Below are 25,717 nucleotides of genomic sequence, written 5' to 3'. Positions count from 1 at the left end.
ACTTCTATTGAATTTTTCCTAAGAGGCGCAAGGCGTGAAAAAAATGTTTTATTATAGCATCCAAATTCTCTCAAATTATACGTTTTTAATGATGGATTACGGGTTCGTGGTTGATTTTTAAAATGTTTTAGATACATTTGTCGTGAAATGCGTACAAACAAATAAGCACCTTATTTGCCAAACAAAAATTTTTTCTTAGGATAAAAAATTAAAATAAAACAATAATCTTATTTATAGAATAATGATTTTTCTACAATGACGCATGAAGTTTTATGTTTTTGCTATCATGATTAAACAAATCCCTGTGATTATAAAAAAAAAATCCAATCACGCATTTGTAAATGAAAGACAAAACCATACGGTTTCATTCAGCCGTACTTTTCCAACCGTTTTTGCACTAGTTTTTATTTGTCAGATAATTTTTTTGTTTCATGGTATACCCTGTATTAATGAGCAACACGAAGGTTAAACTTTTCGTGCATTAAATTTCTCCTGTGATAAACGCCTTAACAGATGTCTTAAAATGTTTAGCAGCTCCACTAATCAAATATACCTAGTGGCTTTGTTCGACATATTGTCATTAATTTTAAAGGTAACGTAATTCATTGAATATAGATTTTTGGCAGTAAATTAAGAATGAACATTAAAAATTAAAAATGTTCTGTGCAAATTTTTGTTTAAACACAACTGCATCCGATTTAACGTGTTTAATCGACACAATAACTTCCGTCAGATTATCGAAATATATTAAACTTAAAATCGAAAAATTCTCTTACATTGAAAAATATCGTCAGTAAGTGAGTTGAAAATGAAGTGGTCCAATCTTAACGTTTTGGTGGTAATTGTTACTCTACTGATTAGCAATGGTAAGTTGGTGAAAACAAAAATTTTAATAAAGAAAAAAAAACCATAGTAGACCGATTAATGTTCCTACAGAAATAATTTTGAAATCGTATTTTGGTTATTAACCCGTCGAGAAAAACAATAAAGCATTAACTTGGAAACACTTGATGAATAAGTACAGTACGCATACGGAGCTTTGTAAGTTTTCCGGTATTTAAATGAATTATTTAAAATCACACAATATAATTATTAAATTAGTAGAATAGGTCAGTAAAAATGTAAAGATGTGTGAGTAATATTTTACCTTCTTTACAAGTTTATGGACATTTTTCATTTTTTAATTTTTTTAAACTTTTTTTTTTCTAATGGAAAATTTTTGTTTTGCCCAAATGGTTATTATATTTATTTCTACCTAAAAAATTATAATTACTTTAAAGTTAATTATATCAATCGTATTTGGGTGTATTAAGTGAATCAGATCTTAATTACAACAATTGGACAATTAATATGTTCACTATAAAATTAAATTTAATCTAATTAGTGGATTGGTTATTGATAGTTTTTCAACCATACTTTTTTTATAGCTGCGGGTCTGGAATCCGAAAAAATCATTGGTGGTCACTTGGCCAAAAAACACCAATTCAAGTACTTTGTCTCCATACAGTTGAGACAATCCCATCATTGCGGCGGTGCACTCATCGCACCCAATATTGTTTTAACAGCAGCTCATTGCGTTTACGACGTCTATGGTGTATATATTCACTTATTAACAGTCAATGCTGGGACAACGAATGCAAACGATGACACTTACAGTAGTCGCGTTAAAAAAGTTTACATCCACGATAAATTTATCTTCGTACGAGGAACTAATGACATCGCTGTATTGAAAGTAGGTACTTATATTACCATAAACTTGTATGGAAATCTCTTGAACAATTTTAAGATGAGTTGAATGGGCTCACTCGTATATTTTCCTTAGTTGGAGAAAGATTTCGACGTAAGTGGTCGTTTACCCATTGGTTTGGCGTCTCTACCACTGGAAAACGAAGATTTTACCGGCAAAACTGCAGTGACGATGGGTTTTGGCTGGGATAAAGTTAGGGAAGAATATAATTATAACATCAAGGATATGGACGAATTTGGCGAATCCTCAGGACAATTGAAATATGAGTTCGTAGATGTAGTAAAAACCAAGCGATGTGACTATGATCAAAAAATTATATGTGGCCAAATGAAGCAAAAATCATCCATGGCACCTCAAGGCGTTTGTTCGGTAGGTGTCTTTTATGCCTAAAATTAGTTTTGACGAGTATAGCTTCTTGAAGGTAAAACAGTTGATGTACACATATAAAATAAAACAAACATTGTCTGATAAATAATTACGTGTACAAAAACGGTTTGAAAAGTACCACTAAACGATTGGGTAGTATTTTTATTGTTTTGTATTTTATTTAAAAACGCGTTTAAATAGATTGTTTTTTCATAATTACAGGGATTAGTTGAATCATAAATGGAAAAACAAAATTTTATACCCCCAAACGTATTATACCGTAAAAAAATCATTCTATAAATAAGATTGTTTTATTTTAATTTTTTATCCTAAGAAAAAATTTTTGTTTGGCAAATAAGGTGCTTATTTGTTTGTACGCATTTCACGACAAATGTATCTAAAACATTTTAAAAATCAACCACGAACCCGTAATCCATCATTAAAAACGTATAATTTGAGAGAATTTGGATGCTATAATAAAACATTTTTTTCACGCCTTGCGCCTCTTAGGAAGAATTCATCAGAAGTCTTTATGATCGTAAAATCGTGTTGAACTAAGTGTTAAATTAACTTTTAGTATTGTTAAAAATAAAGAAACTTGCAGATTTGGCGATGACGGAAACGATCATTTAGATTTCACAGATTTCCAGAACAATGGAAGTAAAATTTAAAAAAAAAAAATCTTTGTCCGTGTATATGTTAGCCCAAAAATTTACTGTCAAAAATTGAGGTCGATCAAGATCGAATCAAGCAATTCAGAAAAAAGAAATGACATACAAATAAAAAACTTAACAAGATAAATGGATTGTTACGTGAATTAAACGTATAATTTGTATCCATAAATTTATAAAAGTAAATATTTTCAGGGTGACAGCGGTGGTCCTCTAGTGTACAACAATAAAGTCATTGGAATTGTGAGCCGTAGTCCAAGAGGATGCGATGAATCATTTAAGCCGGCTTCGTACACGAAAATTGCTAAGTACTTGGATTTCATTAAAAATGCCATGATGGACTAGAAAACAACCGATGAGTTAGTTAAATCCATAAATCCTTTTATTTCGAATATTAGCAAACAAAAAATTGTAGAGTTAGTTTGACAGCCGATTCAGAAGGTTGCAATTATTACAAATGATTTTTAGCAAATTTTAATTAAGTAATTGACTGATTTTAGGATTATTTTGGCCCAATTCATAGATATTTTAAATGCCGAAAAGTGATTGTGTCAAAATTTTCCTGGAAATCCATTAAATATGGAAATCCATAGCCTGTATCAGTTAACTAAAACATTATGTAAGAAGATTTCCAAAAACAAATGGTATAATTTCTGAATCAGTGATTAAACTATTTCTACATTTTTACAGTGAGAAAGGATTCTTGTGACATCTCATGTTCCTAGTTTGTATTTTTGTGTGAAAAATCTTAAAATAAATAACCCAAAGTATTTAGCTGTGCCGCGTAACAAAATGGTAAGTGAAGTCAATCGCTTCGTTATGCAAAATATACGTTCAAGTACAATTGAATCGAGAATTCTCATGACGCATTTGAATTTTGTCAGAGTATTTCAACGAAAAGCTATCAAAGTTACTTAAAAATGATAGTATAAATATTGTAATTATCGTTTTCCACAAAATTCGGAATGTGGTAACTGGAATTGTTTATGTTGTAAATTTGATTATTAAGATTAAGAATTTTTTGTAAATTATGAGTTTCCCGTGCTGTTCACGGTAAATTTGTTAAAATTAAAAAAAAAATTAAAAATCAGTAAGAAAATCGATTTTTGCGCTCATGACGTTATAAAATTGAAAAAGTAGAAAACTAAATAACGAACTAAAAAGTAAATTGTAGATGTTCTATTTTTGATGTAAAATAAATAAAAAAATTTTGAAAAGAAAAAAATAATCATTCTCTATCTTGGTTCCATGAAGTATGTTACACTGTACGTTTATTTAAATTATCTCAAACAGTTTACTTATGTCCGATTTGGTTCAGAGCAGGATCCCGAAGGTTTATTTTTGACTTTATCATAATTTTTAAAAATTATTATTTTTTTTATCATTCACTTATGAAGTGAAATCGATTTAACTCCAAACGGAAGATTTCCCAAATCTCTACGTGCAAGTATGTATTATTAATATTTTGAACCTGATAATAAATATTATATTGAAACAAACTTTAATATTTACTGCAATGCTGTAAAAATATTTAAACAAGTGTTGGAAATGCAATGAGAAATCGCGATCAGTTGTTATTTGTGAAAGTAATCGCGTTAAGCGTGATTAACCGTCCTATCAAACAATTTATCGTTTCGTAATCAAACGTATCAACTGACTGCGCCCTGCAACTTGTACTGTTTCCGATGTCACATTTACGAATACGTCATTTAAATACTTGCTCACCATGTATCAAAAGTTGCATGATTTCTTAAAATCCAACAGGGTATCTGTGATTGTTTCTAAGGTATAACTGAAATGCATTCGTGATTAAGTAGTTATTTTTGATTTAGCTTAAAAATTGGACTAATTCAAACCCGTTGTAATGAAGTCATAGTAGCAATTTGTAGAAAATCAATGGTGGCATGCACCACTTCCGTATCAAATTAAAACATTTGTGTATAAGTTACTGAATTACACAAATCACATTTTAAAATCTCTTAATTTTTTTAAACAAAGTGGTTAAGTATATCAGATACATAAAATTTGTATGCGTAAGAAGTTTATGTAAGCTTCAGCATTGGTGTATTTTTAAAGTAATATTTGTGTACAATACGATTATGTCATTTGTTCAATAATAAGCAAATTTTTCTCTTCATACTCGAGCTGATTTTTAATATAAAAATATAAGTGAAACTAAATTGTATAGGATTAAGTTGAAATTAAGTTATTGTATATTTTTACATCACAACTTTATTCTAGTAATGTAGAGAAAGCTTGTAAAAAAATGTTATCCATAGGCGTATAAGCTCTAAATTTGAAGAGATTATTTTCCATAAATTTATTGATTAGAGAGTATCAAAAGGACTTCTGTAAATTTTATTTTTGTATAAGTATAAATCACTGTTTTGTATTTAATAATTAGTGCTAAATACAATTTTTTGTCCAACTTAGACTAAGCTAATATGTAACATTTTTTGATTGTATCGCACAAAATTGTTTACTTAACAAGCACAGTTTTAACACATTTTAATTTCACTTCAATAAAGGAATCACTTTCTTAAGAAATTCGACGAAGTTGGACTTAGCAATCAAGAATCAGCGTATTTCCCTTCGTATTTCCCTCAATTTTTAATTTTATTTGACATGGGTGACGTAATAGATACTGATTTCAGTGTCTTATATAAATGAAAAAATTATACACTTGTGATGTGTAAATTTCATACATTCTGATTTAACAGTCAATTAAAAATGAACATGATTTTATTTGTTATTGTGCACTGAAAGTTTTTTGTTTAAACACAACTGCATCCGATTTAACATATTTAATCGACACAATAATTTCCGTCAGATTATCAAAGTATATTAAACTTATGAGCAAAAAATTCTCTTACATTGAAAAATATCGTCAGTAAGTGAGTTGAAAATGAAGTGGTCCAATCCTATCGTTTTGGTGGTATTTCTTATTGTAATGATTATTAATGGTGAGTTGGTAAAAAAATTAAAATTTAATTAAAGAAAAAAAACTAGTACATTTTATTGTTTCTCTAGAAATGGTCTAGGAACTATCATATTTTTGTCTTTTAATTATCACTTTATTTTTAACTCACACGAAAATTGTGACATGTAGTACTAACTTTAAAAAACAAAAGAATGTACCTTATTATTCCTCACCATCTTTACAAAATCATATCCGTCTCTCTGTCTTCTAACTGTTGTAGTTTTTTGTGTTTGAAGAATTAATTTTTTTTTTCTGAAGTAAATTACAGTTAGAGTAACAAGAATATTTAATGATTTGGATATTTTTTACGTTGATTTTTTATTCACAACGACTTGAGTAAAATGACAATAATAATTTCCACCAATACAAATCAAAAAGAGAAGTAAAATGTATAACTTTATGTCGGAATAAGCTGTACTTCCACAAAAATTGTAAAATTTTTTCCAATCCTTTGAAAAATCGACAAGTCATTGAAAACAAAAAATATCTCTGTTCCATTAAATTTAGTAACATGAAAGTAGTGCCTTCATTAATACGTTCTTTGTCTACTTATTACCAGTAGTCGCGGGTCTGGAATCCGAAAAAATCATTGGTGGTCACTTGGCCAAAAAACACCAATTCAAGTACTTTGTCTCCATACAGTTGAGACAATTCCATCATTGCGGCGGTGCACTCATAGCACCCAATATCGTTTTGACAGCAGCTCATTGCGTTTACGGCGTCTATGGCATCGATATTCACTCATTTACAGTCAATGCTGGGATGACGAATGCAAACGATGACACTTACAGCAGTGCTGTTATAAAAATTTACGCTCATCTGAAATTCCTTTTTACAGGCACAAGTGACATTGCTTTATTGAGAGTATGAACCATATATTTATATAAAAATCACTTGCACCATTGAGACAAGTTAAAAGTTTATTTATTTACATTATTATCAGCTTGAGAAGAGTTTCGACGTAAGTGGTCGTTTACCCATTGGTTTGGCGTCTCTACCACTGGAAAACGAAGATTTTACCGGCAAAACTGCAATAGTGATGGGTCTTGGCTGGGATAAAGTTAGGGAAGTGTACAGTCCTGCTCTCAAAGATACTCTTGAGTTTGGCGAATCCTCAGGACAATTAAGATATGAATTTGTAGATGTTGTAAGAACCGATCGATGTGACTTGGATCAAAAAACTCTGTGTGCTCATATGAAGCAAGGATTGTATGGGGCACCTCAAGGCGTTTGTGGGGTATGTGTCTCTGTAATTTTTTTATTGTTGAGTGTAAGTGTGAGCCTTTAACGGTACTGTAGATCATAGTGAATGCGCATATATATATACATTACAGTATCCATTATTTCTCAAGTTATATATTCTAATCATATATCCACTGAAATTTCTTTATTGTTTGGACTATAATAATGATTCTACTCCTCAAAGTCGAAATAACATGGGATTTAAAACAATTTGAACATATAATTCTTTTGACCCATACAATTTTTTTTTTTATTAAAAATCGTCAAATTACATTTAGTACCATTAAAATTATATACTTAATTTTTTTTTTAGGAAAAAAAAATATCAATTCTATAGTTTTTGGTATTTTTAGCCTTTTTTCTGCATTGAAGAATTTAAATTATCTTTAAAATTAACTCAGCTTAAAAAATCCTGCCAAAATTAAATATAACTATACTAATTTCATGAAAAACTCTACATAAAAATTCACATAAAAATCGTATTGCAGCAGTATGGGAATAAAAGTAATTCGCTGAATCAATTGTAAATGTTTTTTTTTTTTCATTTGCACTCATTAATTTATCGACATCAATATTTTCAGGGTGACAGCGGTGGTCCTCTCGTGTACGACAATAAAGTCATTGGAATTGTGAGTCTTAGTCCAAGAGGATGTGACGAATCATCTGAACCAGCTACATACACTAAAATTTCTGATTTCCTTGACTTCATTGAAGGTGCAATAAATGACAAGGAAACAAGCGATATGTTAATCAAATCTATTGAATATTAATACATCGAATAATTATTTTTCTAGTCAAAAGCAAGTTAAAAAAAATATAATACAAAAGTTGTTTAACAATATATATTCAGATGTATCTGATTGTTTAATACAAAAATAGTACATTGCGCCACTAAGTAGAAAAGTAATAGTTTTTGAAGTAGAGAAAATACATTTTTAACTGTAATTAACTGAAAAAACTACTTGTGTCTCCTTAGACTATTCAATATTTTTATGTGACGTCTTAAAGACTTTGTTAATAACCACACGGATTTACTTAATATTGAATATTGAGTAGAATATCTAAAAATAAATAACACAAAATGTTTAAATATTTCTAAACAAAATGATGAATTAAACGGGTTGGTGAATGAAGTAGGAGACTTACATGTAACAACGCAAAAAAATAAAGAATTTGCATGACAAGTTAAGTGATAATTTTTTATTAATATCTGAGTTAGTGAAATGTTCGATCAGTGGAAGAATTAAAAATATTCAAAACTACTGCAAAATTATTGTAAATGAAGTAAAGTTATTATTACCCAGAAATTGTTGTACCTTTAATTATTTTATATTGTATTTATGATTTTTCAATATCAAGAGATTATGAAAAAATATAGCTATAACAGGTACCTCTTGTTATACACGGTTAATGCTTTTTTTTTAAAGTTCCTTGAAGTGAATATTAAAATCGTGAATAAATTTAACGAATTATGTAAAACAAATTTCTTTTTCGGTGTTAGTATAGGTTTTTATGTAGAGACAATTTACGGATAGTAAAAATTATTTATTCTGGATGTTAAATTAGGTTCAACTTCAGTAACTAAGATTTGTGTAACTTTCAAGCCATTAACCACGTTATAAATACAACGTTTTTACTATCAATACTACTATTTTATTTTCCATTTTTAACTGACCAATCCTCTGCATCCCACTTTATATTTTCAAGGCTATTTTCGTGGAGCAAAAGTAAGTATATCAAAACTTAAATTTCTGTAGAAAAAAATTTGCCATAAGTGGAGTTCCCACCTACATACAATACCCAAAACAAGGTATTTTATAATGAAAATGAGAATGTTAGTACTTAAAGAAAGTAGGTTTCAGAAAGGAGATGTAAAAAAATGATATCCCTCTGGTATTGAATTTCGAAGAAAAACATTTGTTTTTTTCTATAACTTTGCAAGTAGACGATTTATAAATTTTTTTTTTTTTTTTTTTAGGACAAGTTGTAGGTTTTGTTGAAGTACAACTCATGGTTATCGTACACCTTTATATTATTTTTATTTTATAAAATAAACGAAAATGAACCCTATAAAATATTGTAAGGTGGAACAATGAGTTAATTATGGGACAAGTGATAAACTAAATCATTGTAACAACATAAAGAATTACTTAACAAAGTCGAAAAATTAGTTTTTCAACCTTAACAGCAAAAAATTTGATATTCTATGAAAAAAAGTGAGTACAACAATTTTAAACCTCAAACAAATACACCCTTTCTGTTTCATATATTTAACTCTAGGATAAAATTAAATGCTTTACAATTCAAAGAAGCTGAAAATTTATTTTTTGTCCACGTAAACAAGTTCTGCGATCGTGAGTATGGGATATAGAAGTCGAAAATCTTTAAAAAAGTACAATTTTTTTTACTGAACTTTTTTTCTACTAAGTCAAACTTTGAAAAATAAATATAACAGCTTTGTAGTAATTGATGTCTCAGTCGTGCCTTATCTCCAAAACTGTATAGTTTTTGCACAAGTGTAGTCCTTTGTTGTAATGTTATTTTGTACAAGAGTACACATTTTTTGTTTAAACAAAGTGGTAATTATGACTTCAATGTTGTAAAAACATTCAATCAATTGTTCGTAATAAAACGAAAAATAACATTTCGTAATTAATCTTATGTTAAAACTGCTTAATTAGTAAGAAGTTAAAAAATTTTTTTTTTGCGCCGCATGATTTGTTATGATCTGGTGAGATAATTGTATTATCACGATTAAGCGTCGTACGATAACGATTTATTGATTCGTAATTAAATACGTCGACCGATTGCAGTTAGAAACGCAAAGTTCATCTAATATAAATTTTTCTAATGACTTACTTTGTATATACGTATATAATTATGTATAAATAAACAAAAATATATGGTTAACATTGACACATTATAACTATAAGTATACCAAAAGATTAAGTTGTTGATACCGTTTTGTTTGACCGTATCTTTCATTTTTGATGTGGCCTCCATAAGACATTAACAAAATTTGTTAGAAGCCTCGTAGTATCGAATTGTGAGAGTACAGTAAACATGTGAGCTTTCTTGGTCTGCTATTTTGCTCCATGTTTTAAAAAAAAAATCATCTATTAACTATTATTATTACCAATCATTTTTTATCGCGCCCGTATTATTGAGACATTTTCGCATTACTACGTTAAAGTGAACCTTGATTTTAATATTGAGAGTAATTTTTTAGGCTACGATATTAAATGAGTTTATGAAAAAAACTTTCCTGTGGATAAATTACAATATTGTAATTATTTTTGTGTTAATAGCTCAAACTCTTCATAGTATGGACATGCTAGGTGCTTATTATTTTTTGTTTGTTTTTTTTTTCTAAGCAAAATATAATCACTGTTATCACTGTTAATCACAAGTCGAATAATAGAATAACTTGACCTAATGACTCGATTTTACATCATAATTATAATTCATCTGGGGCTATTGTGTTTTACAACGTTTAGATATAAAATGCATCAGATGGGGTGACAACATTGATATTGAAAGTATGTCCTCATTACAAGCAACTTCATGTGTAAAACATTTGTATAAAATTACACGCTTGAAATAAAAATGTATAAATTTTATACGTGCTTACTTAACAGTCAATTAAGAATGAACATGGTTTTATTATTTGTCATTTTTATTACGAATATCCGTTCAATAAAACTCCATCTTATTCAATGTATTAATTTAAATTGACACATTAACCTGCGTCAGGTTATAAAGGTATATAAGACGTATAACCGAAAATTCTCTTACATTAAGAAATATCGATATTAAGTGAGTTAAAAATGAAGTGGTCCAATCTTAGAGTTTTTTTCGCAGTTTTTACTGTACTGATTAGTAATGGTGAGTTGATAAAAAAAAAAATTTGATTTTCGGGAATGAACTAATTAAAAATTAATGTTCTTTTAGAAATAGTTTGGAAATCGTTATACTTCTGCTTACAACTAGTATTTAATTTTTATCTCACTTTAGAGTTGCAATGAAGATTTAACTATAAAGTTGGAAAATATTTAATGTATACCATAGAAAAGACTGACATTAATCATTGCACTGTATTGTTTAACTTTTTTAATAAGGAAGAAAAATTCGTAAAAATATCTCTTATTAAAAAACAAGTTACAAACATATTTTAAGTGGTGGAAATAAAACTAAGTACTTGAAATATCAGAATAGAACGAGCATAATATGTCAATTATAAAAATAAACATTGTGTTTTGTCTCTGATTCCATGTCAGTAGACTTTTTTTTATGATATCACAGTTTTTCGTACTTTGAAGTGTTAAATTTTTTTCTAAAGTTAATTATAATTCTCGTAATTACAAATATTGAATAATTTGTTACCAGTGCGTTAAAATTTTAAAAACCAGTACTTAACATAGTTATCAATAGTTTTTCATCTAAAAAATGTATAAATATTTATTTGTATTTAAAAATTTGTAGTTTCTTAATGTTTATTAAATTTTGCTTGATGAGGTATATTTAATGATTCGGATCTTTGCGACGATAATTCTTTACTCACAATTACCACGGTAGAATGACAATTGGACAATTAATACGTAAACCATGAAATTAATTCAAATACAATTAGTGGATTGGTTATTGATAGTTTTTCAACCATACTTTTTTTATAGCTGCGGGTCTGGAATCCGAAAAAATCATTGGTGGTCACTTGGCCAAAAAACACCAATTCAAGTACTTTGTCTCCATACAGTTGAGAAAATCCCATCATTGCGGCGGTGCACTCATAGCACCCAATATCGTTTTGACAGCAGCTCATTGCGTTTACGGCGTCTATGGCATCGATATTCACTCATTTACAGTCAATGCTGGGATGACGAATGCAAACGATGACACTTACAGTAGTCGCGTTAAAAAAATTTACGCTCACATGAAATACCGATACCAATATCCAGGTGATATGAATGATATCGCTGTGTTGAGGGTCGGTATCACATAGTCATGTTTGTACAAAAATATTTTGCGTCTCTTGAAAATAAGTCGAGTGGCTATGTATTTGAATTTTTTTTTTAGTTGGAGAAGAGTTTCGATGGTCGTTTACCCATTGGTTTGGCGTCTCTACCACTGGAAAACGAAGATTTTACCGGCAAAACTGCCATAGTGATGGGTCTTGGCTGGGATAAAGTTAGGGAAGTGTACAGTCCTGCTCTCAAAGATACTCTTGAGTTTGGCGAATCCTCAGGACAATTAAGATATGAATTTGTAGATGTTGTAAGAACCGATCGATGTGACTTGGATCAAAAAACTCTGTGTGCTCATATGAAGCAAGGATTGTATGGGGCACCTCAAGGCGTTTGTGGGGTATATGTCTTTCCAATTTTGTTATCAAATATTGGTTTTTAAAATGCTTAATCGCATCCAAAAGCAGTGATGAAATATAAAAATTCTATTAAAAAATCCTTACAAGAATTAATTCGGTCTTGTTTTATCTTAATTTTTAAATCAACTATGGACATTTTTTTTTATCAATACCCATCGCTTGTGTCAATTTATAAACCAACGCAATGATTTTCAGGGTGACAGCGGTGGTCCTCTAGTGTACAACAATAAAGTCATTGGAATCGTGAGTCTTAGTCCAAAAGGATGTGACGAGTCATATGAGCCGGCTTCGTACACCAAAGTCTCCAAGTACTTGGATTTCATCAAAAATGCTATACATGACAAGGAAACAAGCGATATGTTTATTAAATCCAATAATTAATTTTCTTTAAATTATCAAGCGTCTATTTAAAAATATAAAATGTAAGAGTTAATTTCACAATTGATTTCGAAGCTTACAGCTGTGAAATGTGATTGATGTTTTTTATTTGTTGCGTTACTTGGAAAAAAGAGACTTATTATTTTTTATTGGATTAGTTCCTACTTTTAGATGTGGTCTCTCTAGGACTTATAGAGTTTACTGACTTGCTTGGACTCTTTTTTCTTGTAGTAAACAAAGTTAAATAATAAGTGTTAAAACGGAAAAATAAAAATCAAGTCGATTGTCGAGTTAAGAAAAATACTTTTATTTTAAGTACAAAAATATAAGAATAATTTTTGTAAGTTTAAAATACAAAAAATTGGAAGGTTATATGCTGAGGTAAACTCAAAGAATAAATTCAAGCATAGAAAATTACCGTTATAGTATAAAAATCATGTACAAAAGTTTTTGAAAATGAATTAAAAAAAGTTAATTAAAAAACGTATTTTCGTACCTTCACTTTATCGTAGGCTGGCGTATCAAAATGCGTGTAATAATTTTTGATACACTTAAAAAAAAATTCTTTAAAATGTAAACATACTTTATTATTTTGAAGAATTTAAGTTTTAATTATTAATTGAACTTTCATCAAATGAAGATTTTATTAAATTAGTTAGAACCCTGGTTACGTGAGAGCTGATTCAACAAACTTAAAACGTTATATTTTTCAATTATCTGTAAGCATGGAATTTTATTGACTGTTATAATCGGAACGTTAATTTCCTTAAGATAATAATTTAAAGGCATAAAATACGGTGGTGCATTTCCTTGTAAAAAAGTCATTAAGCGAGTCAAAAATGAAGGGGCACAATTCTAAAGTTTTAGTAGTGGCTCTTACTGTATTTATTAGCAATGGTAAGTTAGTAAAAAAATTGAAATTCTAAAGACACTTTTTAATTATTTTCTTATACATAAACTATCTCTGTTCAATTAAAAATATTTGATCCTGAGTACAGTATTACGATACTTTTTGATTTTTCATACAGAAGTTTGTAAATTTTAACTATTACATAAAAAATGTGTAATAAATATATTGCAGCTAATTAAAAATCAAACTGTACCAGTACGAGTGGAATACCAAAGTCGATACATAGATATTCATGTCATTTTAATAAATCTACAATTTTTTTTTTTAAATTTTTGAGCCTCTCTTTTATCAAAAGAAAATTGGTGATTGTATTGTAAATTGGCTGTAATATTTTTTTGTATTCAAAAAATACTTTTATAGTTTTCATCTCACAACTTGTGCAGTACATATAAATTGGCTTTGACCCATCCAAAGTGGATATAATATTAAACAGCATAGCGTTAAAGTTCAAGTAACTTTTAACAAATTTCAAAATAAACTATTTTTATTAGGTAGTTGGTGAAGCTCATCAAAAATTTTTGTAAATCATTATTAAAAATACTATCGTATACTTAATCTGGACAATTAAATTTTGTACGTCAAAAGTCATGAATTAATCATTAATTTGTAGCTTACCGTATCTTCACTTCACCTACAGTTGCGGGTCTGGAATCCGAAAAAATCATTGGTGGTCACTTGGCCAAAAAACACCAATTCAAGTACTTTGTCTCCATACAGTTGAGACAATTCCATCATTGCGGCGGTGCACTCATAGCACCCAATATCGTTTTGACAGCAGCTCATTGCGTTTACGACGTCTATGGTGTATATATTCACTTATTAACAGTCAATGCTGGGATGACGAATGCAAACGATGACAATGCAAATGTGCTCTTTGTGTGGTTATTTTTAATACCTACATTTTATTTTAAACGTAATATTCTTGCTTATTTAAAAAAAAAAAAAAAAAAAAAAAAACATTACGACCTATTAATTACTTTTGAATAATTTTATCGATTCAATAAAAGAATGATGTAATATAATTTCAATACAAACTGTAGTTTCTAAATCAGTAATTTAATTAACTTCCATATTTTTCGAAAAATTTTTTCCTCGATGAAGTTGAGACATTAAAACAAAATGCTGCAAAGAATTTGCGAGGTACATTGAAAGTGATGCTTCATTAAAAGATGCAGCAAAATATTCGAAAAGATCCAAGCATTGAAAGTTGTCTAAAGTATATTGAATAAGTTTTTGAATTTAAGTGTAAGTGTATTATAAAGAAATGTATGTGCACACCGTTTAATAATAAATGTGGTTACCTTAGGTTAATAATGAACTATTTATTTTTAATATATAATAATTTTTATCATTCAGGACTTAAAGATTATCTTATAATGGTAAAAATGTTGCTTTTTTAACGTTATTTAAGGTGTGTCCATTTTTTTTTAACTTTTAAAATTGTAATACTGAAAAAAAATGAAATAAAGGCATTCACAAAGAAATATTTATCCTGATATCTACAACTTCTTGGGGCTTGAACTTTGATGGTATCGCGAAACGTAATGCATAGTAGAAATAATGCTCGATAGTATTGATTTTTCCATAAACCTTCAAACCGCGGGCTTATCGTTGTTTATAGATAAAATTGCACCTATTACGCACATGCATGATACAGTTATTTATTAGGGCACATCGGCGCCAACTACATGGACAAGCAACATCGAGCTTGTGTCATCAATTTATTACAAAAATTGTTTTTACTGTACGATTCAAATAATAGTGTTGGTACCAGAGAAATTGGGGATGATGTTATGACGGCTTGAAAGCAATTTTTGCTCACTAAATATTTTTAAAAATATTTAAGGATATTATAATTGAAGCAAATAACGAATATTTCCACTACATTAGGATGTCTATTAATTTTCCAAAATAAATGTACTTCAGTCTTAATCGCCTTCACTGTGTAAAACAAAAATCAACAAACATAAAAGTATATCCTTCATACAATCAGGAATCCCTCTTAATTTTGACTTTAATTATACAGTTTTTCAGGTAAATAACAAAACTTTTACTGCTCGCAATAATTATGTATTATTAGCAGAATATTGTATCCTTGATAATAAAAGAACGTTATGTGACGAGATAATTTTCGTAAATAAACAATCATTACTGTTTTCAATCCATAAATCATTGCAATAGTTGGAAATCGTATTTCATTGGTACAGAAAATTTTAAAGTATAGGATTTTTCTGTGTGTATAGCGTCAGTGGCTGTACCAGATACAGTTGTTCAGAAATTATTAATGACTTTTACTTATAGTGGTAGCATGTGAAGAGAAAATTGCCTCAAGAAAATCGCTCACAACGATTTCATTAATTTTTTATGAATCTGGCCGTATTTCTTGGCTTCAGGAGACCTCACTGCTTTTGTTAAAAAAGATAGAAAAATATTCACTCGAAGCTCAAAAATGATACGAGCATGGGAAAATATTAAAATTGTTGAAATGTCAGTATTTAAAAGTCATTTTTACAAAATTAATTTGTTTTACTTGAAAATTTTGGGATTATGGCCATTTGATAAAAACTTTGTCAATAAAACAAAAAACGTGACTATCATTTTACTAATTACTTCTCTGTGTATACCTCAAGTGAGTAATTTTTTTTGTTTTTTGTTTTTTTCTTTTTCATAATAATTTTTTGCAAATAGTGATATGAAAAAAAGTTCTCCATAGGCAATAAAACTATGGGAAGAATGGGGAAAAAATGCTAACATTATGCTCGAGACTTCGGGCTCTCTAATGTATTTTGGGATGTCTCAAATCAAGTATATGAGCTGCATTAGAGTCCAACCAAAGGTAATTTAAATTTGTTACAATTGGAAATCCAACGTAAAACTTTAGTTGATAATCAAAAATTAAAAACTGCTCAATCGACAGATGAAATATCTTTACGAGAAAATAATGAGGCATTGGAGCACATTTTCAAGCCAAGAAGATATCAATAAGTTACGAGAGTGTGCAACAATTGGTCGGAAACTAACGATAGGATACGCAGGTACCATTTATCAATGATACATTGCTTAAAAATCCTTTAAATCTGTAATAGTGTTAAATTTTTTGAGAAATATAATACAAACAAGATGATGCAATTGTAATAGTGAACTAAAACGTTCTTAATTTACTGGAAAGTATTTTTAATAATAATAATTTTAATTTTTCGAAGTTTTGTCTTGAACGATTTGATGCAGATTTTTAACGGATGTTCATGTTTTTTACTTTTAATATTTATTTTAATTTTCGTTTCATAAGTCATTTAGTAAATAAAACTTGCCTCGAAACGTTTCAATTGGATGAAAAATCACGGAGCTAGATAAAATACATGCTGCAATCGAAGCGTTCATGCTATTTAAAAAATTTTACGAGTAAAATGTTTTCGACAAATAAAGTCCTTTTTTATCAAAGATTTTTTTATACGAGACATGGTAAGCCCTTTACATTGTCTTCTTATCTTAAAGAATATAACGAGATAAAGGAATTCCAAAAAAAAGATTATTATCTATTACAATGATATTTTGCCTTTCACATCCTTTAACTATACAAGTATAATATACCGATAACCTATTTTAAATGATATTTTGGTTCTCCCTTGCGGAAAATATTTTCAGTACTTGTCAACGTTGCTTTAACGGTATATCTGAGCTTGCCACTTGTACCAGTTTTATTGGATGTGGTGAAACCGTTGAATGAAACTCGACCTCGAGTTTTCCCTTACTTTGCCGAGTACTTTGTCGATGATCAAAAGTATTACTTCCAACTTTCGGTTCATGGATGGGTCGTATGTACAATCTCTGCTCAGCTTTACGTTGTATTCCATACAAACTGCATTCAATGTGCTCAACATGCTTGTGGACTTTTTTTGTGCGTCGAGTAAGTTCGTCTCTACTAAATATTTTGATGACATGAAAATATTTTTTTTGAGAACATCAGACTCGTTAGAAGTTCATGATGTTATTTGGGACTTCCTCAACTAAAATATATTAATATACGTAAATTGTGGTCTGATGAAATAGCAACAGAAACACGATCAAAGTATGAAACAATTTTGAAAGTAACTTATTATTAGACTATGAGAAAATTAATATAATATTCGTATGAGTTTAAAAAAATTTATCAATTTACTAGTATTAACACTATTACATCGGTTTTTGGTATTTGTGTTAGTCATCGTCATTTACACAATAATTATCTCATTTTAGTTACAAGCGTGTATTACAAAAATGCAGAACAATAAGATTAAAAAATCTTCCGCAACTACATAAAAATCTTTAAAAAAAACTGTTTTATTATAAATTTACTTTTGTACAATTATACAAATATTGTTATTAATTCTAATAATTTCTTAATCAACGTTGCAATTATATTAAATAAGCTCAAACGATTACAGAACGAAAACGAATACACGTACGAGGTAAATAATTTTTCGCAAGCTAGATAATGAAATAAAAAAATCTGAAATCATTTTTCGTTGTTGCATGAAAGCTTTTTCAGCTGGTTATTTTAACTAATGATTTTCAGACAACGTTTACAAAGAGCCACTACAATAGCAGCAAACAAGACATTTTTAAGCAAAACAGAAAGAGATGCCAAAGTTTACCTTAATATAGTAGATGCTGTCCACTTGCATAAAGAAGCCATACAGTTGAGTTGAAATTAATGAAGAAAAAAAAAAATTGTCGCATTAATGTGTAAAACTATATTTTATTACTGAAACGCTTTAATTTTATCAGATGTGTAAATCTGATGGATGACTGTTTCACTCTTTGCTACTTTGTCATCGTAATATTCGGCACGATAATAATCAGCATTGCTGCTGTGGTCGTAAGGATATGCAACATTAGAAATTACACATTTCACGGCCATTGCCACAAATAAATGAAACAACATTACTTTCTAGACTCTATTGAGATTCGAAGCCGGTGAAATGGAACAGACAATCAGATTTGGTGGCCTGTACATTGGCTTCACGGCACTTTTGTTCGTCAGTATGTATCCCGGTCAGACGATCGCGGAAAGCAGTGCGAATGTAAAAAATGCAGTGTAAGGGCAAGGAATACGTTTTTTTAATAATAATTACTAATTTAAAAATATAACTTCACATTAATGGGAAAAGCCGTGATGTACTTATTAGTTGCTACCTAACATATACAATATTTGGGATGAGCTAAGGTCAGAGGTTCTCGAGAAATTCAAGGAGTGTAAGATGTATTTATGAGAACTATGGGGTAATAAATCCCAGTAATGATTGAATAGTGTAATTGTTTATTTAGAAAAAGTAATTATTGTTTTTTAAGAATAAACATGGAACAATAAAAATTATTTTTTCTTTTTAACTAATGGTCAGACGTTAGTGGCAACGTTCCAGCTAACATAATTTTCGATATTATTAAAAGGCAAGTGAAAAAGCGAAGCATCATCAAAAAATTTAACTTTATGCGTTGTACAAGTTTAATATTTCGCGGCATCCAGTAGTCCAATTGTTAATAATGAAAGCAAAGTGCAATAATAATTTTTAATAATTATTATTGAATTAAAAATACTGGTACATCTTCGTTTTCTCAATATTGTAGTAAAACAATAGTAATTTTTGTTACGCATTTTTTCCAATGTGTTTTTACAAAGTTATAATTAAACTTTTTTTTCTTTTCAAATTAATACGTTTTGTATTAGTTTCCACAGCAATTGGTTCAACACATGTCCCAAATCCAAGCAGCTGATTAAGATTATAATGTTGCGTAGTTCGGTACCATGTCAGTACACAGCGGGTAAACTTGTGACTTTGAATTTCGAAAGTTTTGGATTCGTGAGTATTTTTTTGTCCGTCTGCAAATACATGAATTTCACGCACAATAACTTAATGTTCGATGTATATTGTTTTACAGGTGTTCAAAAAATCGGTGTCTCTAGTAACGATAATCGCGTCAGTACGATAAACACTTCTTTTTTTTTTTTTTTAATTAGATAATACCATTATATTGTATATTAAATAAAAGCATTCAACGAGAAAAATTCCAAAACAAAAATTAATTTTATGAAAGACATCGCATGATAATTTGCATGATATTAAGCACTACTTCTAAATATATATATTTTTTTTTTTTTAATTTAACATAAACTTACACTCCTTAGATCTTTAGTTAAGTCGTTTTAATTTAAACATAGGATTTATATATACAGCAGGAATATATAGATATATACAGTATGTACATGCATTGTAACAGAAGAAAACCTCTCTGCAGGGCGACGAGATGAAACTTTGTGATCACGGTTTTTTCATTGCACAGAGCAAAAACCCCTTGCGTAAGAATGGCAGGTTATAGTCGAATCAAAATTCTCAGCCATGGCGTTTTTAATGAAATTCCGGTGAAACGTGACCCTTGTATACACCGACGGCTGTACCCGTTCATTGCAAAACTTGTTCCCGTAAGATAGTACTCCAATGAGAACGTTAACTCCCATCTCTTGCACCACAAGGGGGCCTCCGCTGTCACCCTGAATACCAACACACATTGACGGTCAGTTTAATTTTGTTTATCAAGCAACAGACAATTACAACGCCTTACCATGCAAGCACCTTTGAAAAATCCTAGTCTCTGCTCCATTCGAGCGCAAAGCACTTTCGACGCGATATTTTTGCCAGGATACATCGCTAAACACTCGTCCGAGGACAAAATACGCGTTTTCGAAAACCTCAAGTCCCTTGACGTGCCAGCGTTTCTGACGTACAATCGATTTGCCGAACTTGCAATGGTTATTTCGTTGCAGCCAAAACCAGTGATGATGGCTTTTCTATCGGCGTATAAATCGAGATTGTCATCGAAGTAGGGATCGGGTAGTTCGACTTTTTTGATTCGAGGATTATCAGTTGGTATGACGTTTTCGAGCTGTAACGTAAAACGAAGTTTAAAAAATATCATTTTTAATTTTGATTTAAATAAAAAAAAAAAGATGAATTTTGCAAAATGTAAGCACGATTTTTAATTTAGTACAAAAATAATAATGTAAAATATCGTGATGATACAATTTTTTTTTCTTTGGACAACTGTTAAGACATATTTTTTTTTCTAATGATAACATAAATATTATTCGCGCGTGAGATTGCATACCTTGATTATAGCAATGTCTTGTCCGGATAGATTATGTACGGGATGAAAGCTCTCGGGCACGTAGACCTTCGAAGCTTTGGTGACGAATCTCAGTTTGGATTTTTCATCGAAATTATTCACCCCGGCTACGATTACAACACGATGACGGATAATTTTACCATTTCCATGGGTAAGGCAATGAGCTGCCGTTACGACGTGCCGTTCACTGATGATGGCACCGTTGCAAATGCGTTCGGCAATTCGAACAAAAACGTGGTATGGGTAATCATCGGTTGTCGTTATTTGGCCATTAATGATACTTTCGGTTTGAAGTGACTGAACTGAAAAAAAAAATAATAATAAAAAATTTATTGAGTACGCGCACACTTTTGCGTGATACTGTGATGGTACTTCTTTCTTATCTCGAAACTAATTTTAATAGATTGTATATATATACTCGTGTATTACCATTGTCACTCAAACACACGATTAATAAGTTATAAATAATTAAACTTGTGAGAAACATGTTTCGAGAGTAAATTTTATGACTATGTGAATGAATTTTCAAAGATGTTGGTTTACTTATACGTGCAACACATAGCTGCATCAGACAATTGTGCAAACACATTTTAACACAAAGTAATTTTAATAATTTATGTGTTTTTCGTGTCTTTTTTACACGTCACAAGTACTAATTATGTAAAGCTTTAAAACAAATGCCTCTTGCACAAAAAAAAAAATTATATAATATAATTTGATCACATACGTCGTTACGTCATTTAAATTACGTGTAAAAATAAAATTGACACAAATTTTTTGCATCCACATATCGTTGGATTTTTTTATTTTAATAAATCGTACCTGTTGTTGTCTTATGGAATACGTATTTCTTGTACTTGACAATTTTTATCCATCTTTTATTATTAAAAATTGTAGATTTAATTAATTTTTTAATGTTGACTCCTGTATGCATGCCCAACTTTTTGAACGGCACTAAATGGCTACTTTTCGGGCGGTAAACTACCATCAAGTATAGTCGGTTTCATCTCTTACGAGAAAAGTATATAAGTAGGAAATATATAAACAAGGAATGAGAAATGAGGTTTTATGGCCATGGCTGCTTGTATGTTTGTATGCTTGTAAATTCCATTAAAACCTATTTTATATCAATAGGACAATTTGAAATACTTTCAGTGCTCACGTATTCAATCGTTTTTATTTTTTTTTACACGTGAAAAATTTACTTTTACTAATTATGTCTTTGTAAAATAAAAAATACGATTTTTCGTTTTTCAAATTATTTTTAAGAATTTAAAAGATGGCCACATCCCTCAACAGCTGCGAATATTAACTTCCGAACAATCTAAAATAAAAAGTTTTTTCATCTTTTTTAACCTTCAAATTGAAATAATTTGTTGTATTATTTTGAAAGTACACACTTTTAAATCCACCTGCACCAAACATGCTGTTAATATATAGGTTTCGATTCATTTTTTGGAATATAACAATATTCAATTATAATATTACAAAATTTAATTTCATTGCACTTACAATGAAATAAATAAAAATGATCTAATATTTAACATTTTTAGGGCTAACTAGTAAAAAACAAGACAAAAAAAATCTCACACCGTCATAAATCAAATAAATGTGTAATAAAAGTCGTGAAGTCGCAAATAAACAAGATTGACAATTTTTCTTATAAATCAAGTCATTTGGTGGGCAAAGTGTCCGGCATCTGGATCTCATAGACTGGCTTGCCGTCCTCCGAGATCCACACGCTTCCATTTTGGGCGCACCTTATCACGTAAACCAGTGCATGCGCCACACTCTCGGCTCTGAAAAATAATATTGTGAACATTTTATTCACTCACCCTATCTATACGTCCCTTGTACGCGCAAAAAACAAAAAAAAACAAAAAAAAAACAAAAAAAAAACAAAAAAAAAAGTAGTTAAGCCTTTACAACGTTTTTCGAGCTGTAAATTATTCCACGCCAGACAAATAAATTATATAATTTTTATACGGTGACGTTTACGAACCTTTGACGATGAATCTCCTTCATGGCGTCCATCAGTTCCTCGGGTCTAGGAACAAACTCCTCGCTCTTTAGATTCTCCAGCACGGGGGATTCCGTCAAACCAGGGCAGAGGACGATTATCCTCACGCCTGTCCTTTGGTAATGGTAAGGTTGCTAAAACGTGCGGGAAAAATAAAAAAATTTTTTAATATATATATATGTATATATATATATATACTTATCACGTTTGTAAACGAATTTATTGCCGAAAGGACATAAAGGACAATGTCACACCGAAAAGGATCGGCTGAAAGCAATGACGGCGTGATTGGTGGCCGAGTATATCGGTAGCTGGGGGAAAGCCTCGAGGCCGAGGACCGAGGCTACGTTGATGATGACACCGCCCTTGCCCCCGCTATCTTTGCCCATCTGCTGGACTCCCATCATGCTTGCCCTGAACACTGCGGTCTAAACAAAAGTTTGATGACGAATGGGACGCTTTATCCTTACTTTGTTTATTTGTTTTTTATTTTCATTATTATTTTTTTTTTTTTATATCAAATATTTATCAACTCACAACGTTTGTGTCGATCGTCTTGTGGTAGTTCACCTCGTCGATTATCCCCGCGTTGTTGACGATTATGTCTAATCCACCGAGCGATGTTATTGCTTGTTTGAAAACGCCTGAAAGTGTAATTTATCATGGTATGTAGATAAAAAATAATTCTGTTTTTTTTTTTTTTTCTAAAGTTTTCTCAATATTTTTACCGTCGAAATCGGTACCCTTCGTTATGTCACAACAAACGAAGCTTACGCGGTTGCGGCCAAATTCCTCGTTTAGTAGTTCCGCTTGGGCTCTGCCGATCGTATCATCCAGATCGATCATTAGCACTTTCTAAACATGAGAAGAATCATCCTGATTAATCCACCAAAAAATCACCAGCAATAAATTACGAGATTGTGGAGAAATTAAAGAAAAAGATTTTTTTTTTTTTTTTAAACTATATTTTTTTCATTCGATTGATGTTTTGCATCAAAAGACACTAGTTTTCAGATGTTTTTGCAAAACACGTGATGGTCTCATTTGTGTAAGTATGACATTAGTATATCAAAAAATAACGTGTAAGAAATATAATATAATTTTTCATAATTTTCAATCATACATTATTAACCTTTTTGTTTTTTCATTACTATTTGTCTCTTGTTTTTTAATGATGATGATAATAATAATAATAATAATAATAATAATAATAATAATAATAATAATAATAATAATAATAATAATAGTAATTATTATAAAAAACAATAATAATAATTATTATTATTATCATAACAAAAATTATTAATATTATTAAAGTTGTGTCAATATACTTAATTTGATACACTAAAAATTTAATATTCAAAAAAAACAAATTGTGTCTTGACACGATTGCTTCATAAAAAAAATCTGCTACTTCGCTATAACTTTATGAAAATTCATTTTATTATGAGTGTGCTATAGAAGAATTCTTACTAAAATATAATTTACTTTTATAATAATTTGAAAGGTCAATCCATAATACGATCAGTTGAGATAGTATATAAATCCCTAAGGAGACAAATAAAATCGTTTGTTTTGCAGAATTGATTGTTTTTAATAGGTAAAATTTTTCACAATAGCGCATCTGAGCTTGTTTGTTTGATTGATATGAATAAACTGTATTTCAAACCAAAAAATTAACAAAAAGTAAATTATCCCTCTTACCGCGACGCTGTTGCGCAGCAATTCTTTGGTAAAAGCAGCACCCAAGCCATTGGACGATCCAATGACAATAGCTTTTTTGTCCTTGATCTGCATATCTCGAAAACTAAAAAAAGTTGTGCTCTAAAAAATTTTTCAATCAATATCAACAATAAAAAGAACGTTCTTCTTTGCTTTCAAGTAGCCAACTAATCGAGTTTTTGGCTTTGCACTCGTTCCGATAATATATTGCTTTCATCTGTTTACGTTCGATCCACACTTTGACCCCAAGATGCTTTATCATCTTTCCAACGAATATGACATTGCATTTGTCTCAGTGAGCATGTTACTTTAATGAAGTTCTTCACATTGATATTTCAGAAAAGATTATGGTGCTTTTTTTCTACATGTAAAAAAATACGTGTTATATAATCAGTTTGAAATAAAAATAAAAATTTTTTTTACATGCAAGTATTTTAAACACGTAATATTCGAGCGTGGTTGAACCGTAAAAGTGTCTAACATTTTTTTCGCAAACATAAAAAAAATAATTTTTAACAAAATAAGTGGGGTATCCGTGGTATCTACCATGTACATTGGACCTCTGCAAAGGAAAAAATTTTGTAGCAAATTCTAGTGTCATTCCAAAAATTTTTTTAAATTTCATCTCATTTCGAGGAATCTTGAAATCATTTTGACACGACCATGTAATTAATTCATTAAAAAAAATTAATACTACCCATAATACTTTTGATTCATTGCTTAATCTTTTTAAAATGGTCTTTATATTACTCCTGAATTAAAAAAGCAACTGTTTGTACGGATGAGTTTTTGTCAAAATTAATGTCATTAAATTCCCAAAATTTATTTCACTTTTGAACCATTTTAACTTATCACATACTTAGGTATTCATTTTTTTTTTAACTGAAAAATAATTATCTCTTCTATACAATCATAAGAATTCGTATAATAATTTGGGATGAATCTTAAAATTTAAACATTATTTAAATTAATTTAAATAAATATCGTTTTTAATTTACATAAGAAAAAAAATAATTTTATGGTGATTGTAGATACAGAAACATATGTGTATATATAGTATTTTTCTTAAAAAAAACCATCGGGTAAGACATATAATAAGAAATAACAATAAAGCCAACTGAGCAGTGTAGATGAAATTTG

At 29.7% G+C, this 25,717-nt stretch overlaps 3 protein-coding genes across 3 annotated transcripts; 2 read left to right on the top strand and 1 right to left on the bottom strand.

Moving 5' to 3' along the window:
• The first annotated feature begins 808 nt into the window (after nucleotides 1-808).
• Nucleotides 809-12,767, top strand: LOC111644116 (transmembrane protease serine 9-like). The gene is made up of 10 exons (XM_089590473.1): nucleotides 809-866; nucleotides 1,428-1,732; nucleotides 1,823-2,116; nucleotides 2,980-3,092; nucleotides 6,286-6,628; nucleotides 6,708-7,001; nucleotides 7,588-7,720; nucleotides 11,680-11,990; nucleotides 12,080-12,367; nucleotides 12,582-12,767. Exons 1-10 carry the CDS (start codon nucleotides 809-811, stop codon nucleotides 12,765-12,767), a joined length of 2,325 nt encoding a protein of 774 aa, XP_089446599.1.
• Nucleotides 12,768-16,127: 3,360 nt separating this feature from the next.
• LOC106637244 (Odorant receptor 59c) lies at nucleotides 16,128-19,644 on the top strand. The gene is made up of 9 exons (XM_014349956.2): nucleotides 16,128-16,303; nucleotides 16,388-16,510; nucleotides 16,592-16,709; nucleotides 17,320-17,581; nucleotides 18,230-18,352; nucleotides 18,442-18,532; nucleotides 18,609-18,751; nucleotides 19,382-19,514; nucleotides 19,594-19,644. The coding sequence occupies exons 1-9, from the start codon at nucleotides 16,160-16,162 to the stop codon at nucleotides 19,642-19,644; spliced, it is 1,188 nt and encodes a 395-aa protein (XP_014205442.2). The 5' UTR covers nucleotides 16,128-16,159.
• Nucleotides 19,645-22,306: 2,662 nt separating this feature from the next.
• LOC111644115 (15-hydroxyprostaglandin dehydrogenase [NAD(+)]-like) lies at nucleotides 22,307-24,731 on the bottom strand. The gene is made up of 6 exons (XM_089590334.1): nucleotides 24,560-24,731; nucleotides 23,584-23,710; nucleotides 23,393-23,499; nucleotides 23,110-23,283; nucleotides 22,838-22,989; nucleotides 22,307-22,634 (listed from the first exon to the last, which is right to left on the bottom strand). The coding sequence occupies exons 1-6, from the start codon at nucleotides 24,650-24,652 to the stop codon at nucleotides 22,508-22,510; spliced, it is 780 nt and encodes a 259-aa protein (XP_089446460.1). The 5' UTR covers nucleotides 24,653-24,731; the 3' UTR covers nucleotides 22,307-22,507.
• Nucleotides 24,732-25,717: the final 986 nt, after the last annotated feature.

Source organism: Copidosoma floridanum, unplaced genomic scaffold, assembly GCF_036245765.1.
Source record: "Copidosoma floridanum isolate Cflo_tuat_1 unplaced genomic scaffold, Cflo_Japanese_pri ptg000012l, whole genome shotgun sequence".
Taxonomy (NCBI): domain Eukaryota; kingdom Metazoa; phylum Arthropoda; class Insecta; order Hymenoptera; family Encyrtidae; genus Copidosoma; species Copidosoma floridanum.
This window is presented reverse-complemented; position numbering and strand designations above follow the sequence as displayed.

Excerpts from the sequence above, each read along its gene's own strand:
- LOC111644116 (XM_089590473.1), top strand. The coding sequence starts at position 809 with ATGAAGTGGTCCAATCTTAACGTTTTGGTGGTAATTGTTACTCTACTG. Across the intron at positions 6,629-6,707 it reads GTGACATTGCTTTATTGAGA|CTTGAGAAGAGTTTCGACGT; the intron begins GTATGAACCATA and ends CATTATTATCAG. Across the intron at positions 7,002-7,587 it reads CACCTCAAGGCGTTTGTGGG|GGTGACAGCGGTGGTCCTCT; the intron begins GTATGTGTCTCT and ends CAATATTTTCAG.
- LOC106637244 (XM_014349956.2), top strand. The coding sequence starts at position 16,160 with ATGTCAGTATTTAAAAGTCATTTTTACAAAATTAATTTGTTTTACTTG. Across the intron at positions 16,710-17,319 it reads ACTAACGATAGGATACGCAG|TACTTGTCAACGTTGCTTTA; the intron begins GTACCATTTATC and ends AAATATTTTCAG. Across the intron at positions 18,752-19,381 it reads GCGAATGTAAAAAATGCAGT|TTTCCACAGCAATTGGTTCA; the intron begins GTAAGGGCAAGG and ends GTTTTGTATTAG.
- LOC111644115 (XM_089590334.1), bottom strand. The coding sequence starts at position 24,652 with ATGCAGATCAAGGACAAAAAAGCTATTGTCATTGGATCGTCCAATGGC. Across the intron at positions 22,990-23,109 it reads CTTTCAGCCGATCCTTTTCG|CAACCTTACCATTACCAAAG; the intron begins GTGTGACATTGT and ends CGCACGTTTTAG. Across the intron at positions 22,635-22,837 it reads AAGGAGATTCATCGTCAAAG|AGCCGAGAGTGTGGCGCATG; the intron begins GTTCGTAAACGT and ends ATTATTTTTCAG.